Source organism: Balaenoptera borealis (assembly GCF_965194805.1).
Source record: "Balaenoptera borealis genome assembly, chromosome: 1".
Taxonomy (NCBI): Eukaryota; Metazoa; Chordata; class Mammalia; order Artiodactyla; family Balaenopteridae; genus Balaenoptera; species Balaenoptera borealis.
The window spans coordinates 146,111,208-146,130,225 of NC_138860.1; the positions used below are offsets into that span (position 1 = coordinate 146,111,208).

The following is a 19,018-nucleotide window of genomic DNA, read 5'->3' on the forward strand; positions in this document are numbered from 1 at the left end:
CAGTCAATGTGTATTTTCTCCTTCAATCCTCAATGAGGATTTCTAGACTCATGTTACAGATGAGAAAACCGGCACCCAGAAGGGTTAAGTAACCTGCACGGAGTTTTAAGGTTACTAAGTAGCTGACAGTGAGAAAGGGAACAGCAGCCTGACAGCAAGAGCTGGGCCCTTGGTGTTCTGTTGAACGTAAACAATTTCACAGAACACCAGCATCGCACAAAGCATTCCGTGACCGCGGTGGGTCAAGACACATCCAGACCCCTCGGTAGCCATGGCTGACAGGAACATTGTCCAGATTCCAAAAATGACCAAATATTCTTCTCTCCTGGCTTTAGCCTTGCTCCATGCTACCTGCCTTCCAGATAAGAATTATTAAGATAATCATACTCCAGCTTCCTGAAAGCATCCAACCCAGAGAGAAGCCTTACTTTCTTGACCCTCCCCCTAAACATCTAATATAAGCCTAAACCTATAAGAAGCCCTTTCTAATCACCTCTTCCAGACTTGCCCTTGGTTCCCCTCGTTGTAATGAGTAATAAACCCAACTTGTTCAAGGGCAAGTGTGTTCGCGGTGGTCTATGGCTGCAGGCAGTAGTTGGCAGTAGGAATACCAGCCTGGATCTGCCCGATTTCCCATCTGTGTGCTTGCACTCTTTCATTGCACCTCCCAGAAAGCAGGGTATTCAACTTAAGTCAAAGGATGGAGAGTTGATTTGTTTTCATTTTTACTGCACGGTTTCTAATCTACTTCGTTGTCCTCTAGAAATGAAGATTATTAATATGTCAGATTCACAAATGAGCTTAAAGTTCATAAGTGTTCGCCAGCTCCCGGTAAGAGAGGCACTTTTCATTCACTCCTTCACATCCTCAAGCTCCATGTTGTTAGTGGGTGCGCCTGCCAGGTTCCAAGCTTGTGCTCAGAATTTGGGATACTGACGTGAAAGGTGCAGCGGAGCTCACTGTGTAGAGGCACTGGGAGATAACATGGTGACAGTGTAGACGCCACAGGGCACTGCTGGAGTCCCGGGGCAGAGTGGTCCACGTCACCTGCATAGTCCAGGAAGCCCTTCTATTTGGGCTGGTTCTGAAAGTATGAACCCCCAGGGGCAGGATGAGGAGAGGTCCTGGAGGTGGAAGGAATTGTCTAAGCAGAGTCTCAGGGATGGGAAATCCCATCACATTGGGGGGACCATTAGTACAGGGAAGAAGGTGCAGGCTAGGAGAGAGAGGAAGTAGATGAGGCCGGATGGGAAGGGGGAGCCGTGTTGGAAGGGCCCTGTGGCCCATCCCGAGGAGTCTGCATTATCCTTGGGGGCTTAAGGAGCTGGGACGGTTGTTCTAAGCAGGAAACTGGCATGACGAAATCCATTTCAGAAAGATCATTCTGACAGAAGCATAAGAATTTTTTTTAAGCATGATGTACGTGACCGGAAGGGTGACTTTTTTTTTTAAATAAGTTTATTTATTTATTTTTATTTTTGGCTGTGTTGGGTCTTCGCTGCTGTGCGCGGGCTTTCTCTAGTTGCGGCGAGCGGGGGCTGCTCTGTGTTGCAGTGCTTGGGCTTCTCATTGCGGTGGCTTCTCTTGTTGTGGAGCACGGGCTCTATAGTGCAGGCTTCAGCAGTTGTGGCTCGCGGGATCTAGAGCACAGGCTCAGTAGTTGTGACACACGGACTCAGCTGCTCCGCGGCATGTGGGATCTTCCCGGACCACGGCTCGAACCCCTGTCCCCTGCATTGGCAGGCAGATTCTCAACCACTGCGCCACCAGGGAAGTCCCAGGAAGGGTAACTTTTGGTTCATGGTCTGGAAGGGACATTTATTAGCTCTAATGGACTACGAGACTAATGGGTCTTATGTGCCCAGTGAAGGAGCTTTGACCTTACCCTGTGGGTAATGAGGAGCCTTTGAAGGATTTGAAGCAGGGCCGAGATGTGGTCAGATCTGACCAAAGAAAACAAAAAATATCAACAGCGTGTTATGTTAATGTGTGATTCCATTTAGGCTTTTTGGAATGTCGAAAATAGCTTAAAGACCCCATGGTGACCTTGCCAGAAGTCAGGTCAGAAATTTCTGGATCAAATGATTTCTTAGCTCCCCTCCAACTCTGACAGTCTAAGATTCTGTAACAAGGAAGGTAAAGCTATTGCCAAAACGTATAATGCATCAGAGTGTCAGACTTTGGGATTATCTGCTGCTTGGGGTTTTACACACCACTGCTCCCCTTCATTAGTGGGGATAATTGAGAGTTGACTGCAGTCGTTACCACTGTTGTGATGGGTATTTGAAGCTAAATTCCGGCAAGCAGGAGATGTGTGAATATTTATCTCAGCTGCAGAAAGTTAATGCAGTGTGGCATTAATTACCCTGTCTGAGCCTGCTGTCTTCTTCTGTTTTTAGGTGTCATTCTCAGTTGAATAAATTAGTTTCCAAAATTGGAATAAAGCAAATGTAGGGTGAGATCAAGGCAGCCAGACTTCTTAGGGCATCCAAAAAGCAGAGTGAGCTGAGAAAGTCTACCCAGGAAAGATGAGGATGCATCCTTGTAGCCCGGCATAGGCAAAAGGAAATGTTGTTTCCCAGCAGTGGTACTTCACTACTTTACCACTCTAGCTTTGCTCCACCCACCTCACCCCCAGAACACAAACACACAGTAAAGTTCCATGTTTAGCCTTACCACAGGTATTTGAAACATTTCAAGACGTTGGCAGAGAATAGATGAGGTGCTTAATAAATCATCTTGCTATAGATTTTGATTTTTGATTCAATTACGGGAGAATAAAGCCAAGGGAGAGTGTGTTTAGGACAAAGGGATCAGAACAGTGAAAAAAGCAGAAAGTGTATCCTAGACATTCATTCACTCAGCAGACCTTCATTGTGCACCTACAGTGCTGGGTCCACGTGTAAAATGGCAGATGGAATGGGAAAGTGGTAACTCAGAAGTAGGGCGTGGAAGAATGGGCTTTCCTACTTTCTGTCATCAGATATTTGGAAGAAGTATTACACTTATTCTTTATGTATCCAAGGCTGGTATGAAGTCCCATGGGTGGAAAGCATCGAGGGACAAATTGGCAATCTGTTATTTTACAGGATTGGGTGCCTCAAAGGGTAGGAAGCTCCTTCTTCCTGAAAGAATACAGAGATGATGAATTCTAGAAGAAGACATCCTGGACCTACCTGATCTCAGGAGTCCTGGATTATATTCATGGCATGGTTACTAAGTAACCTTGTGACTCTGGGGAAACAAAAGCTCTCTTCATTGGGCTTCACATTCCTCATCTGTAAAATGATGGGTCTGGACAAAATTATCTTCTAACCCATCCCCACTTTACAATAAAAGCAAGTAGTACAATATATTAAATCCATGACAGGCAGCACAATGACTTTGAGATCACACAACCTCTTTGATTTTCAGTTTTTATCTGCAAAGTGAAGATGGAAAGAATATAAGCCACTTCCAGGGCTGTTAGGCAGATAAAATAAGACATAAGGGTGCTTTATAAACTCCAAAACACTCTACAACACCATAGATTGAAGGTTTTTTGTTTTTGTTTTGTTTTAATGGCAGCTGTTATAATAGATGAGAAAAAGCACTGGACCTTACTTCTAGGTCCCATGTCCCAAACTTACTAGCTGTGTGACCATAGACAAACTACTTAACGTCTCTGTGCTTGGTTTCTCATTTGCAAAAGAGATAAATCACCTGACTTACAAGGCCGTTGTGATGTTTTCAAAAGACAATGTACTTGAAAATATCTAGCATGGTGCCAGACACACAGGAGAGGCTATAGAATGCCAGTTCAATCTGTTGCTTCAAGAAAATAAGCAGTTAAAAGGGATCTTTACTCACATGGCAAGAGGCAGGCTAATATATAAAATATGACAGAATTAAGATGTCACTGTGTCCACTTAGTTCTGGTACAAATATCCAAGAGTGACAGCATGAAGGCCGACTTTAATAGAAGGGCCTATGCATGCCTAAGACCAGAATATTGACCTGATCTGCTTGGCCAGTGCACCCTGGGCCATTTCAACATGAACTAAAGTCTGAAGTGATTTCAACAAGGCCAAACGCCATTTCCCATCTACACATTTGGATTGGAGGTTTGCTGTGTCATATGTTGGTGAAAACCCTTGTGTATGTCTTAGTGCAGACATACACTCCATGCCTCCATGGGTACAGGCGAGTGACCCGCCAAACCTCACACAGCTGAGTGGATCGAAACAAGTTCGAGAAGCTTTTAACTAAGAGCTAACGGCACGATTGCCATTTCTCTTATTCTAAAGTGCAGCCAGTCATCACTGCTTGTAGAAACCAAAGAGCGGTTTGAGATGGAATTTCAGCAGCCTCAAGTGGATGTTCATAAAACCGTGTTGGAAAAATGTTCACTTAACTCATGATCATTGTTACCGTGTTCTGAAGACCTGTTCCTTCTGAGCACTGTGCTAGAGGCTTTATATATATTCTCTCTAATTCTCTCAAGAACCGTGTAGGATAAACAGTATTATTCCCATTTCGTGGTTGGGGAAACTGAAGCTCAGAAAGTGTAAGTATCTTGTCCATATCACACAGCTGGTCCGGCTCTGTCTACTAGACCCTGCGATGTCCCTAACAGGCAGTCAGGCTCAGCTTGAAAACCAGGGGCGAAACTGGGTGAGTTGTTCTTCTTAAGGATAAAAAAGATACCAAAATGATATGCACCATGATTGAATAATCCAAAAATAACCTGAGGTCATTCATCATAAACTGTCACCTTTCTGTTCTAATCCCAAACCCTCCTTCCCATGCTGTCTCAGAAAATCGTATCCGGAAAAGAGCAGATCTCACTTTGTCCCTCTGTCCGTAGGAGCTGGAGCCTCTTTATGCACAGATCAACAAATCTAAGAAATAGCATCAATGCGGGCTTGTGGCGGGTGCTTCAAGACTGGCATGGAAATCAGCATCGCGACAGGCTCTGTTGTATTCTTTCACCTCACCTCATCCCACGAAGAAATTCATGATTGCCCAATGGAACTCGTTTGGAAGAGAGAACTAAGAGTTTTTGGCAACCGCTGGCAGATATCTATGGCAGCACAAAAACAAACACACAAAAGCATAAAAAATCATACCCAACGTTAAATCACAAATCAAGCAAATGCTTACTTGACAAAGAGTCTAAGCTCTCTTAACACGTGGGTTTAAGATGACCCAGTATGTGAAACCATAGTTCTCTTTTTATTTCTCTACCGGTTGGCCACTGTAAAGACATCAAATTTGGAGTGACAGGCCTCAGAGAGTTACATCAGGGTTGGCACTGACGTCATTTAGGCAAAAGTAAGAGGTCTCTGTCACCACAATATCATCATCCATATGCCTTTCCAAATAGGATGATGTATTTACATGACTCCACAAGGCCTGGTCTGCCATTTTTTCCCCTTTCCTTTCTTTGTCATGTTTGAAAATTAATGGGTGTACGAATTTTTGTATTGCTTTTGACTATTTTTAGGTATTGGTGAAGAAATCTAACTGGGGAAAAAAAAAAAAAAACCTCATATGAAATGAATTAACTTGAAATCACAAGACAGATGAGTGGTCGATGATTCTTTTTGATCAAGAATGTTGCCAAAACAACCCTTTAGCTCTTCTGCATCCTGGTGAAGAAAGACAGCTTTCGGTTTAACCTTCACTCTGTGAGTAGGAAAGGACATCGAATCCCATTGATGAGAAAGATGAAAAATGCATCTGATTTCCTCAGAAGCTCTAAACTCTAAGTCCAATAAAATGAGATTTTTTATTTTTCCGATATCTTGCTGCTGTGACGCTATGCAGACAGTGTCTTCTCCATGTGCCATTTTCAAAGAAAAGTCATTTGCCAAATAATTATGGTACAATCCTGGTAATGTGGTTTGAGATCTTAAAAACCGACTTTCTAATAGAACAATAGTGACGTGAATTTTCAGAGTAACAAACTGATTCCGTGGTCACAATGGTTCATCTCTATCTCTTTTTCTACATCAGAAAATTCAAATGGGATTTTTATTTTATAACTTGAAAAAAAAAAAAAAAACCTTACCATTAAACTCTTTAAATATTTAAGGGAAATGGCTTTAAGGAGTTCTAATGAAAAAAAATTGCCAGTTTTTTTTTTGTAAATATAAATGTTAATGAAAATGCTTTTTAATAATGCCATTACACTGTAGAGAAGGTAGCAGATTGAGTGCAAGATGTGACAAACTTGATGGATGGGGCTCACTTTCCAGATGTTACTCTGGAGTGTATGGTAGGAAGCTGGAGTTCAGGGGCAGCTGGCAGGTGCTGTCGGCCAATCAGCATCTAGTGATCAGGAAGGGAGCACGTGACTCCATCAGCTAATCTAAGCCTTTCCGCGAGAGTACCGGCCCTCTGCATAAAACAAGAAAGAGACAGTTCACGCTCTGAAGGCCTGTCCTTCAGATTCTGAAACTCCCTCCCACTTCTCCACTCCCAGCGACCCCCGTAGACATCACTGGACTGTTTGTATGTGAAACAGAAGAGTTTAAGCTTCCTTTTTTTACATTTATGAGACGAAAAGTGCAGTGTTCGGTTCGTATGTTTAGCACATGATTTTCATAAAGAATCTATATATTTTTTGCCCTACAGAGAATTGTTCTACAGGTCAAATGTGTTTTCCTGATGTTCCTATGCAGTTACAGTATGTTGAATTTAGTGGTTTAACACTAAGAAGGAAACTTTAAAAAATCATGTGATGAATTGGATTGGGGGTGGGGGTGATTATTCTTAACTTGGTTTTAAAATTTGAAAAGTAGGATTTACCTTGATATGAATGACTTCAATTGACCTGTGTACTTTGATTCTTCATATCAATAGAAACTAAAATGGTTTGGAAGAAGGTATACTTGGTGACCAAGAAAAAAATTGATAAGTCAAGGTGATTGGTATTGTTTGAAGCCCAAGTTTTACACTATCAGGTCACTGGAATCTGAATGTTTTCCAGTTAACTGGAAAAATGTCCATTACAGAATAGATGTAAGTGTCACCCTAATGTGCAAAGTCTAAAGAACCCGAAAGGTGAAAAGGGCCATTTACCTTCCTCTGTAGCTGTCACATGTTGGTCGACATGATTTCTTCAGGAATGTGCATACCTTTGATGAGTTGATCCTTCCACATGAAGGGGAAAATGGGAAAGGTGTGATAACCATGAGAGCTGTCCTGAGACCAGTTCAACTGTGTTTTCTGAGGATTTGATGAGATAGGCAGTTCCCATGGGGAAATGACTTAAATTGCTCTGTTGTCCATGATTCTGATTCTAAACCAGTGGTGCTATCTTCTCCCTCAATATGGCTGTCTTGAGTTTGTCTTGCAGTATCACACCCTTCCACTGATTCTGTGGGTTGCTTCTGACACATTCAAAGTGAACTCTGGCTGATGTTGCTATTTCAGGTACACCGTATGGAGCTCATTTCATAGAAGAAAGTGACAGCCCAGTGGACTTGTCATCATTCACTGAATGTGGTTGAAAATGTAACTGGCTCTGAACTTAAAGAAGATGGCCCCTGTGATTCATTAAAGTGAGCAGAATAAAGTCAAGATTTTAAACTGCCATCCATGTTATCACTGGCAGAATTCTGCTGTTTAATAAGCACTGTTTGGGGAACTCAGAACCACCGTATCCTATCCCAGGAATACAGTGAAATTTCCAAATAAGAGCTGAGGTGCCGATACCAAAAGGCCATGGGGGAGTCTGCACAGTTCCAGTTAGATTGGTAGAAAATCCACATGTACAACTGTTAATTCCTCATTCTTCACTAGCACGAAATTTGTCACTTTAAATTTTGAAACCAGGGAAACACCACCTGTCATTCTGTCCCCATTCCCCATAGCTCTCCGATCTTTACATGCCACAAGACTTTTTTGATAATTCGTACTCATCCCAGTGTCTACTGAAACCCCACCATGTAATGTACCGGGCACCTTCTTTAAAAAAAAAATGTTTACTCTGTGGGTTTGGTTCATTTCAATTTCTGCGTTCTGACACATATTTTTTTAATAAAGATGAGAAAGAGAAAATGACTGTTGCAGTACATTTCTAGACCTACTTTAACTTTACCTCAGATGACAGTTTGTTAACATATATGGACACATTATTTTTAACTTTATGTACAATGCATTCAACAGAACAGCAAAATTTTTAGAAATTTTCCATTAATTTCTGTAACACTCCATGTAAAACTGTTACAAATAAACATGTTTGAGAACAACAGTTTAGCCTCGTTTTATTCCACAAGCTTCTACCAGATATTCAGGTGAGGGATTGGAAGAGGAAATTTCTTCTCTCAAAGCTGCCATCAGACCAGGTGAAGGCCTCTGTTTTCCTGGCACTGGGCCAGAAAAAGCGAGCTTCATTGAGGAGTTAGATCAGTTTGTCTTCAGTTCAATTCAGGTACTGGCTCCGCTTGGAAGATCAGCCACAGTGTGGAATGAGGAGGATGTCAGAAAAAGCACACCATGTATAGATGCAGTGTTTGGACCACATTTAGCGTGGGACTTTCAAAGTTGGGAAAGACCCCAGGATTCACCCTATGGTTTTGTGTCTTCTACTAAAAAAAAAATAAAATAAAAACTAAACAGAAAACCTGCTAAACAGTTGGTTGGAAGACCGAACTTAACCTAGACTCTCAAAGAGTTGCCCCATAGTTCATTTCAAGAGCATCTGCTTTAAGGGACTCAGAGAAGGAAGCACTGATCTTCCTTCACATTCCCCACACACTCCACACAAAAAAACATAAAAGGAAAAGAAGTCTGAAGCTGGACCTTGACTTTTATATATATTGAAGAACAGAAAAAGAAAAGCACGTGTGTGTATTTATGTGTGTATGTATGTGTGTGTGTCATTTTTATTTCCTCTTGTTATTCAATCAGTTGGTTGATCCAGTAATCAGCCAGAATACAGATTATGATGAGGTCATTGAGATGCCAAAAAGCACCTCTGTTTAGGAATGGTTATGTTAACGGTTGTATAAACACATGCCCTCGATCTGGCCTCCTTAAACAGAAAGTATTAAACAGATGTTACCAACAACTTTGAGAAAATGAGAGAATGGATTCCAGCAAAATAAATCTGGGCCAAATAGAAGAAACAACTTTCATACAGTAAGAAATGCTCACCCTTGGACGGAATTGTTAGAAAATGTTACAGAAGCCTTTCTGAATAATATAGCGCCTCATACTTGTTGAGCAGCTAATATGTGCCCGATAGACGCTCCATGCTGTATGGCCATTGCCTCATTTAATCTTCTAAACAGTAGACGTTATCCCCAATTTATATATAAAGAAACTGAGACTTGGAGAGATCGAATAACTTCTTCAGCTAGCAGATGGTAGAGTTAAAATTTAAATTTCAAGTCTCTTTACTCATAGTTGATTTTAATTTTTTTAAAAGCTGGATATTCACCCTTTAAAATAGTTCTACATGGTCTTGTTGAAAAGCCTGACCTCCTATGCCTCTTCGCAGACCTCTCGTTGATCTTTGATAAATAAGTTCAGTTTCTAACTTCCTCCAGGTTAAGTAAAAATTTAAAAACATTAAATCTTAGTATCTTAAGTATGTTGCCAACTTTGTAGTTTCTTCTTTAACTGACACTTTTGAAATGGTATGTGTCTGAGGGATAAAAAAATATACCTTTTTGCCCAAGTAGTTCAAGTTTAGCTGAAACCAAGCACTGGTGATTTACTTTTCCAACCTAACTGAATCTTAAAGAAGTGACAAATTAATAGGTGTCCTATTTAACTGCTAGGCGGATGCCAAAATAAATCAGGCAGACATACCTGCTTTCATTTTGTGCTTCAGAGCAAACCCTTGTTGTTTTGACAGTAAATGGTTTTTGTTTTACTCAGAATGACAGTAGGAAAAACACCTAGAATAAAAACAGGTTTCATTGAAATCAACCTTCAAAGCTTTGAAACCTTTTAAAAGATGTTTAAATTCAAGGAAATTGTTAGCAACAATGCCTGAAAGATAAAAAAAAAAAAAATAAACAGACGTAAATGGCTTTCAAGCCATTTAGTGACGGATTCTCAGTATTTATGTTAAAATAGGGATAATAGCTGCCACTCTTGTGCTGCTCTATATCTGTATGTGTCACTCATTTTCTAGCTATCATTTCCAAAGTTTCACACAAGCCCTGAGAAGAAAAGAAATATGCTCCCCATTTTATAGCTTAGGAAACTGACACTCAGAGATGTTATAAAACAGCTATCAATGAACAGATCTGATGAGCTTACCCAGAGGCTGTCGTAGTTCCCAGGGTCTGACCTCCAAGTCTCTTTCCTCTCTTCCATGGTTGCTTCTGTCTGCAGGGTTTCTGTGATGTCAAATTGCTCATGCACCCTCTGTAAAATACTTTGAGTGTTTCTGTATTCCATTGCAAGTAGTGTCTATTAGAAAAATCATACCCGGCATTCCCCAACTGATTTAGTACAGAAATGGATTCTTCAGGAAAATGACTAGATTTTTGAAAAAACAGAAGAAAAATCCAGTTTTAGTCTCAAAAACAGTGATAACTCTAACCCGATCCAATAAATATTTAATTTCAAAACGAAACCCTGGCCTTCATTTTATCATCCAAGATACAAAGATCTGAAGAGGGAACCTTTTTGAACATGTTTTTCTGTTCATCGTTTGCTGAAGAATATTAATGACTGCCAAGTGGAAAATGTCTAAATATTCTTGCGAAGCAGCAGCTTCTGGTGACTTGGGTCTTTAATCTTCGGAACAACCTCTTGCCATTTCTGTCACTCACGTTGGGGTCACAGCCTGGAGTGGGGAACGAGCAAGGATGCGGGGAGAGGGAATAAGCAGCGATCAGGGCTGGCACCTTGTCAACGATGAAATGCTAAGCTGTCCTTCTTCCTACTGTACTTTTAGCAACCCTACCATGCCTCCTGGGAAGGCACCCTGAAATCTGTCTCATTTCAGATTATAGAAGTCAGTTACCCATAGCTCAGGGCCATGAGCTCAAGTATCTAGGACTTACTTGTTAAAGGGAAGTTCTTTCTTCTTAGCTGTCTTGTACCCTTTCAGACTTTCTTAGGAGATAAAAGAAAGGTGGTCAATGATCACACAGTCCATGTTTATTCTTTTAGAATGAAGCAACATCCTACCGTAAACTAAAAGTAAAGGAAACCTTAGTCGATGGTTAGTCCGCTTTCATCAGAAAAGAAACAAGTGATGCAAAAGTCGAGCAGGTTGCTACTCGATAGTTTTCTTTCTTCCTATTGTGCACTAACCTTAGGCAGAACCTCGGAAGTCAAGTATTTGACCAGATCTTCACCCTTTGCTCATCATTTGTCTCTTTTCTTCCAAAAGTGGAGCACACTGTCTTTACGGGCAAGTTAGTATAGAAGTAGCTTCCAGATGTTGTCTCTGAATTCAGAAAAGTCTTGATGGTCTACGGCCATACCACCCTGGATGCACCCGATTTTATCAGGAAGTCTCTGTAGGTTCTAGCTCCACGACTTTCTAGTTGTTTGACCTCAGACAAGTCACTTAAGCTCACTAACACTCAATTCACTCACATGTAAAACTGAGACAATAATATCTTCCTCATAAGGCTGCTATGAGGCGTAAATTTGAAAATTTCATACCTGGAACATAGTAAGTGCTCAATACATGTTACCTATTATGAATACTAAAGAAAGAGTGATAGCTATTGTGTATTTTTGTGTTTAATTCTTTTACTTTATCCTTTCACATCTATTATCCCAGTAACTCTACCAAGTGTGCAGAATGGCAATAAGTGATTATTATCTCTATTTTATTGTCAAAGAAAGGCAAAGAAGCATACACATATCTCTGAAATTTTTTCACTGGCAAACTGTGAAGCAAAAATGTATCATGGATTTATTCATGTAACAAAGAGTTGTTAAGCACATGCTATGTACCAGGTCCTGTGATAAGCACTGGAGATTCAGAAATATTTTTAAGATGTGTACATGACTATTCCCACTTCAAGAAGTTCAGATTCTAGTGGGGAGAAGCAGTTAATAGATGAATAAATTATAGTAGGAGTAGTGCTGGAAGAAAGGCACAAGCTGATACTATGGGAATGGTGGGAGTGCTGATGGTTGAGTTGGGTTTTAAGAAATGAGTAGGAGTTCATCATGAAGCAGTGGCAGCAGAGGCAAAAGCTGTAGCAGAACTGGCACAGCCAATGAGCGTGGTGTGCCTGGAGTGGCTGTAAATGAAGGGAGAAAATGATGTACTATTTAAGCTATTGAATAACACAGGAAAACCAGTTTCTCAATTAATATTTCAGAGCTAGAATAATAAAACATCAAAAAAGTTGTACCAATTATGACCTAATCTTTCTAATGATTAATCAGAAATTCCTAAATTAAATAGTAGCAAATTAAACACAGCTGTAAACCATGACCAAATAAAGTTGATTCTTGGAATGCGATTAATAGGTCAGGAGAGACTGTCTCATCTTAGTGGATGCCAGAAAGACATCTGATAAAATTCATTTTCTTCTTCAAGAAAAACACTGGAAACTAGAATTAGAGTATTTCCTTTACATGATGAAGAACACTGATCTCCAACCGACAGGAGACATAGCAGTGAAACTTGAGGGCATCCCCATTAAAATCAGACGGAGGCTGTCAGCCATTACCTCTATCATATAACATTCTGAAATTTAAGACAATGCAATGCACTGACATAAGAAAAATCAGGTATTTAATGTAAAATGAGAAAATTATCAATGTTTGCAGATAATATTTTCTAATAGGAAATATCTACCAGAAGCTGTAAAAACTAATAAAAGAATTAAGGTGATTCATTTTAAAATAAATATATAAAAATCAATATTTTCTATATTACTATAGATAACTTTTTAGAACACTTAATGGGAAAATAGATTTCATTAATAATAACAACAAGAATAAAATACCCAAGAATAAATTTAATACTGAATATGTAAGATCTAGATTTTTTTTTTTTAATTACAAAACCTTGTCAAAAGGCACAGAGTAACTGAACAAATTCAGGGAGGAAGGTTCAAGATTATAAAAATGTCAATTCTCCCTAATCAACTTACAACAGTGCAGTTTCAATCATAATCTCAATTGTGCATCTTCAACAACATATTCATATTCAATAATATTCTAAAGCATATCTGAAGAGAAAAGCATGTGAGAATATTCAAGAAGATGTAATGAGGATAAATGTACTATCAGATCTCAAAACATAAAGCTAAAATAATATAAAGTTATTGGTATAGGACAGAGAATAATATATAACAATATAAGCTACAGAAGTTAGCTCAACAAATTAGTGTATAATTAATTCATGGATAATTGAAAGTATTCAGATCAGTGGGGATAAAGACTATTCAATAAATGGAAATAGGATAATAAACACTGTTAGTAAAAGTTAGACTCTTACTTCACACCATATAGTTAATTAAATCCATATAAATTAAATATCAAATGTATCATATGTAGACATCAAAGTATATGAGAAAACATTAATGAATATTCATGTAGAGGTAGAAAAGGCCCTCATAAGTCTACTACCACCAAATGCAAAACATATATACTTTTAAAAATATGGAGAGATTTAACTTCATAAAAATTTATGTTTATGTAAAAAATGCCATAAACAACATTAAAAGGCCATGGAAAAATTAGAAAACTATTTACAGCATATGTTATAAACAAAGCTTTATTATCCTGAATACACAGAAAGCTCCTAAAAGCTTACAGAAAAAGTTTATAGAAAAATAACTAAATATGAACAAACAATTCCCAGAGAAGAAATGCAAAGGGCCCATAAGTAAGAGCTAGAAGTAGAAAACAGCAAAATGTTTTATCAATAGGGAGCACATTAACTAAATTACAGTATTATGCAGCGTTTTTAAGAAATGAAATGATTCTAAATAATCTTATATGAAACAGTGTCAAAGACATATAAGAAGAGTGGGTTTGGTAAGTTCCCATTTCTATTAATAGTATAAAAAATATGTATGTAGGTGTTTATATATCCATAGAAAATTATTATGATGATATTCATGAAACTGCTCATTCATTTAATAAGTATCTATTGAGTGCCTGCTATGTGCCAGGCATTGTTCTGTATGCTGGGGAAGTAAAGTCCTTGTTTTCATGGAGCAATATGAGGCACATACTAACCCTGCAGTGAGTAACCCTAGAGAGGGGGGCCTCAAGAGGGAGAAAACAAACTTCTCACCTAAACTTTATTGTAGTTTTTGAAATTTTATGTTGCTACATACCTTATGTTTCCAATATTGTTAAGGGCCAAAAAGTATTTCTTTAACTGCATAAATTTTTGTAATCAAAGAAATTCATCAAGATTGTGTTTTCCTATCAGATTAGCAATGATTAAAAAGGTAATTACCCCTGTGTTGGTGAGGATATGAGGAAACAGACACTCTCAAACACTTTGAGTGTTTGATTCAAAGATATTTTTAAATCAAAATCTTTTAAAAGTTGCATAATCTTCAACATGGTAATTCCATGTCTAAGACTGAAATTTAAAAGATGGAAATTCCCATGATAGTGAACAAATAGGTATTAACATGTTCTTCACTTATTATGCGTAATAGAGAAATATTGGAAATCTAAATTTCCAGTACTATGAGACTGCCTACATGTTATAGCTGTAGAATGGGAGGCTATGCCTTCATGGTCAATGATAAGCTCCTTGAAGACAGGGCCATGTCTCTCCCATTTATCTTCAGTATCAGTAAGTATATATTTATGAATGTGGACTATGCAGTCACTAAAATAATGTTGTAGAACCTATATTTTGTCCCAGGGCTCCCCATGCCATTTTTTCATTAATAATTCAATATAGCAGAGTGTAAAATCATACGCACATTATGATCCTAATTTGGTTGTATAAATATATGCATTCACGTACATTCATAGAAAAAAGCCTGCAAAAATCCAGGTAGTAGGATTCATATGACTTCCATTTTATCCTTTGTCCTGAAATTTTTGGTTTTGTTTTCCAGTTTCTCTATAATGAATATCTATTACATTTTAAGCAGAAAAAAATGTCATTTTAAGAAGGAAAGAGCCATTAGACAAACGTGCTAATGCTTTTCAGGCATCATAATAATAGGTAATATTTGTTGAGTTTTTAATTTGTGCCAGTTACTGTGTGACATGCTTTACCTATATTATTTCAGCTCATCATCCTCACTGCAGCTCTATGAGGTTTAAACTACTGTGGTTCCCATTTTACAAATAATAACACAGGCTTAAAGAGAAAGTAGCCAGGTCACAGAAGTAGCTGTTGGAAGGGCTGTGATTCATACCCAGTCTAACTCCAGAACTTGGGTTCTTAAAACACCAATACACCAAGTTGACTCTCCAATTAGCATCAGGGCTAAAAGTACCCATTGAACTGTTATTAGAGGTGATTTGGTGATGTTGAGCAGTATTGGTTGGAGAAAAGAGATTAGAATCAACAAAACGGACTCGGACACATAAGCAATTTCTCACTCTAAGTTTCAGACCCTGCTAATGAAGCAGTTGATAGAGATCCGTCAATCCCCTTCTCGAAGGAAGCTGATCTTTGGACAAGGTTTAAATGACGCACTATCATCCTCTAAACAGGTTCAAGGGGACCATAAGAAGGGCCAGGTGTCCTGCCCTGCATGCGTTCTTCAAAAGAGGTGAGCATGGTTTGGGGAGGGCTGGACCGTTGTGTTTTTGCGCAGAGAATGAGTCTGTTAACACAGCAGGCACAAAATTCCACTCCGAAAACCAAAGATATTTTAGGGATCACGGCAATTGGTAAGATGGGGTAAGAAGAGCACCCAGGGATTCTTATTTCCAAGCCCTTGCAGTCTGCTTCCCTTCTCATTGCTGGCACAGCGCCAACATACCCCACCTTCCCGACCCCAAAAGATCATGACATGATCAAAGGGAAACAATCTAAGTCCATCTATGAAACCCCTTGTTCATCACTTACAACTTGATAATAGTGTTGCTTTATTTAGAAGGTGCGTTTTATCTGTTTTCCCAAATATAAAAATTAAAAGTAGAGTAAAAATAAAACATATAAATATAAAGCTCTTATAAGTTTGCTCCAAACCCTGCTCTCTCTGCCAACTTATTTTGCCATTGGTTTTGTAAATTCGTGTTTAATATTAAATTTAAATTCTATGTATTTTTGAATTACATAGAAATCATAAATATATTCTTAATATAATAATTTTAACATTACATAGGAAACTAACTCTTGACGCTCCTTGTTCCCTTCCCAGAGATAACCAGTTATCCATTGTCTCTTCTTCTAGATTCTTCTAAGTATTTACACTCACAAATGTTCACTACAGAAATGTACAGTTTTACCTTATAGGACAGCAGTCCCCAACCGTTTTGGCACCAGGGACGGTTTTATGGAAGACAGTTTTTCCACGGACCGGGGTAGAGGGGTGGTTTCAGGATGATTCAAGCACATTACATTTATTGTGCACTTTATTTCTATTATTATTACACTGTAATGTATAATGAAATAATTATACAATTCACTGTAATGCAGAATCAGTGGGAGTCCTGAGCTTGTTTTCCTGCAATTAGATGGTCCCATCTAGGGGTGATGGGAGACAGTAACACCCGAAGTATGTTGCTTATGTCCGGTCTACTCCGTAATCTCGTTTTGGTTGCTGTCACTGCAGAAAACTCTGCTTCACAAAGACAGGATGTTGGAAATGGAAGCAGCCTTTTCAGTGCTTTTTGTGGCAATCTCAGGATATTCCACCTTGACTTTCATCCAGAACGTATGGAGATTTGAAGTTGTCTCAAACATACTTTTAAGGCCACTGTAATTTGCGATCTCAGCCAGTTGATCCTCTTCTAGCATGGACAAAGTCGATTCACCTGCCTTATTCACAAATGGGTCACGGATCCATTCCTTCCCAGTTCGGGGGTCTTTTGTGGTTGGGAAGTAATGCTCAAACTCTTTTGAAAGGTGAGATAGGTGATCACACACCAGCTGGGAGAAAGAAGGCCCTGGCTCAGTCTCTTTCAAAATCTCTGCTAATGTTTGAAACATGTCAAAAATCCCAATGTTCACTTGTCACCCCCATAATTCCAGTTTGGCTTTGAATGCAGCCACTTTATCTGCCGACTTGAACACAGTTGTCGTTCTCCCCTGAAGTGACAGACTGAGTTCATTGAGCAGGTTGAATATGTCACATAAGTAAGCAAGTTTTGCGACCCATCCTGTGGCACTGAAATGTGCTTCCAGTGGTGACTGTTTTTCTAAAAGAAATCTCTGGAGCGGCTCTCGTAACTCAGAAACTCTGGCCAGTGATCTACCTTTAGAAAGCCATCTCACTTCTGTGTATAAGAGAAGACGTGTGTGCTCTGCGTCCATCTCCTTGCAGAGCTGCGCGAACAGACGTGAGTTAAGGGCGTGTACCTTAATGTGGTTGATAATTTTAATGACATCCTGCAAAGCGTTGTTAAGTTCAGGTGACATTTTTCAGCTAGCCAGCGTTTCTCTATGTATGACAGAGTGCGTAGACTCACATTCAGAAACGACCTCTTTGACCCGAGTAGTGAAACCAGAAGGCCGCCCAGTCATGGCAGCTGCTCCGCCCATGCATATACTGACACAAAATGACCCATTCAGTTTTCCTGATATGTAATCATTCAAAGACTTGAATAGTTCTGCAGCTGTGGTGTTGGTTGGCAACGAAAGTGCGCATACCATATCCTCATGCACATCCTCCTGAAAAATATATCGCACAAAAACAAGCATTGTTGCCTTGTTGTCAACATTGGGACTTGTCAACCTGGATTGCGTACCACAGTGACTCATTAATCCTCTCTAACTATTGTGCCGCAATATACACTGCTATTTCATCAATTCGTCTACTTATGATGCTAGCCGAAAGAGGAACACGTGCCACCTTTTGAACTGCAGCCTCTCCTAAAAGTTCACGACAAATGTCCTTAGCAGCAGGCAGGATCAACTCTTCACCAATAGTAAAGGGCTTCTTAGCTTTAGCAATGCAGTTAGCCACTAAGAATGATGCTCTCAGTGCAGACACATTTGATGACGTGGTGGCCTTCAATAATTGCTTCTGTTCTTAGTGTTCATGTTTTTTTCTTTTGAAAAACTCCAAAGCCTTGTCTTTTAATGCAGGGTGCTTGGTCTCCATGTGGCAAAGCAGTTTTGAAGGTTTCATGGCTTCGCTGGATAGCCGGTCGCCACATATTATACAAGTGGGCTTGGAGAGTGTGAATCACCTGTTGCAATGAACCTGTAATTTAAGTAGGACTCTTGGTATTTTCTTTTTTTTTTTTTAATTTTTTTATTTATTTATTTTTAATTTATGGCTATGTTGGGTCTTCGTTTCTGTGCGAGGGCTTTCACTAGTTGTGGCAAGTGGGGGCCACTCTTCATCGCTGTGCGCGGGCCTCTCACTATCGCAGCCTCTCTTGTTGCGGGGCACAGGCTCCAGACACGCAGGCTCAGTAATTGTGGCTCACGGGCCCAGCCGCTCTGCGGCATGTGGGATCCTCCCAGACCAGGGCTCGAACCCGTGTTCCCTGCATTAGCAGGCAGATTCTCAACCACTGCGCCACCAGGGAAGCCCCGGTATTTTCTTTTAAATGCAACTTTCTTTTTGTTTGGCAGTCTTAGAGTTTTCTGCTGTCTCATCATTGGGTCTTTCCCCCTCTTCAAAGAAGCTCTCCAGCGACGTTTGTTTTTTACTCATTTTGGCTAGGGTTAGTTTGTGGGCTTACCAAAACCGTGACTGAGACAAGGGCGCAGTGCGGGAAAGAGGCGAGGATGGAAGTGGTAAATAAAATAATGGGCGGGCCACACGCAGACTAAAATAAGTGTCAGATTCTGACTTAAAGCCTGCCACCAGATGCAGCTGTACAGTTGCATCAACTCGCTTGCCACTATAAAACCTGCCACCAGATGCAGCTTAATTGTCACTTACCACTCACTAATAGGGTTTTGATATGTCTGCGAGCAATTGATTTATTATGG

General features: G+C 39.7%; 1 protein-coding gene across 5 annotated transcripts in view; it reads left to right on the forward strand.

Annotated features, from left to right (window-relative positions):
- Positions 1 to 17,783, forward strand: part of DAB1 (DAB adaptor protein 1) — a 424,515-nt gene extending 406,732 nt beyond the window's left edge. For 4 of the 5 annotated variants that reach the window (XM_082357648.1, XM_082357650.1, XM_082357649.1 and 1 more), the window contains one exon: positions 4,847 to 17,783. Coding sequence is in view for 2 of the 5 variants with exons in the window: in XM_082357650.1 (XP_082213776.1) it covers positions 4,847 to 4,891 (45 nt within the window). In the remaining 3 variants the exon portion in view is untranslated. The remainder of the gene's footprint in view (positions 1 to 4,846) is intronic. The other variant, XM_082357651.1, reaches the window with a different exon arrangement.
- Positions 17,784 to 19,018: the final 1,235 nt, after the last annotated feature.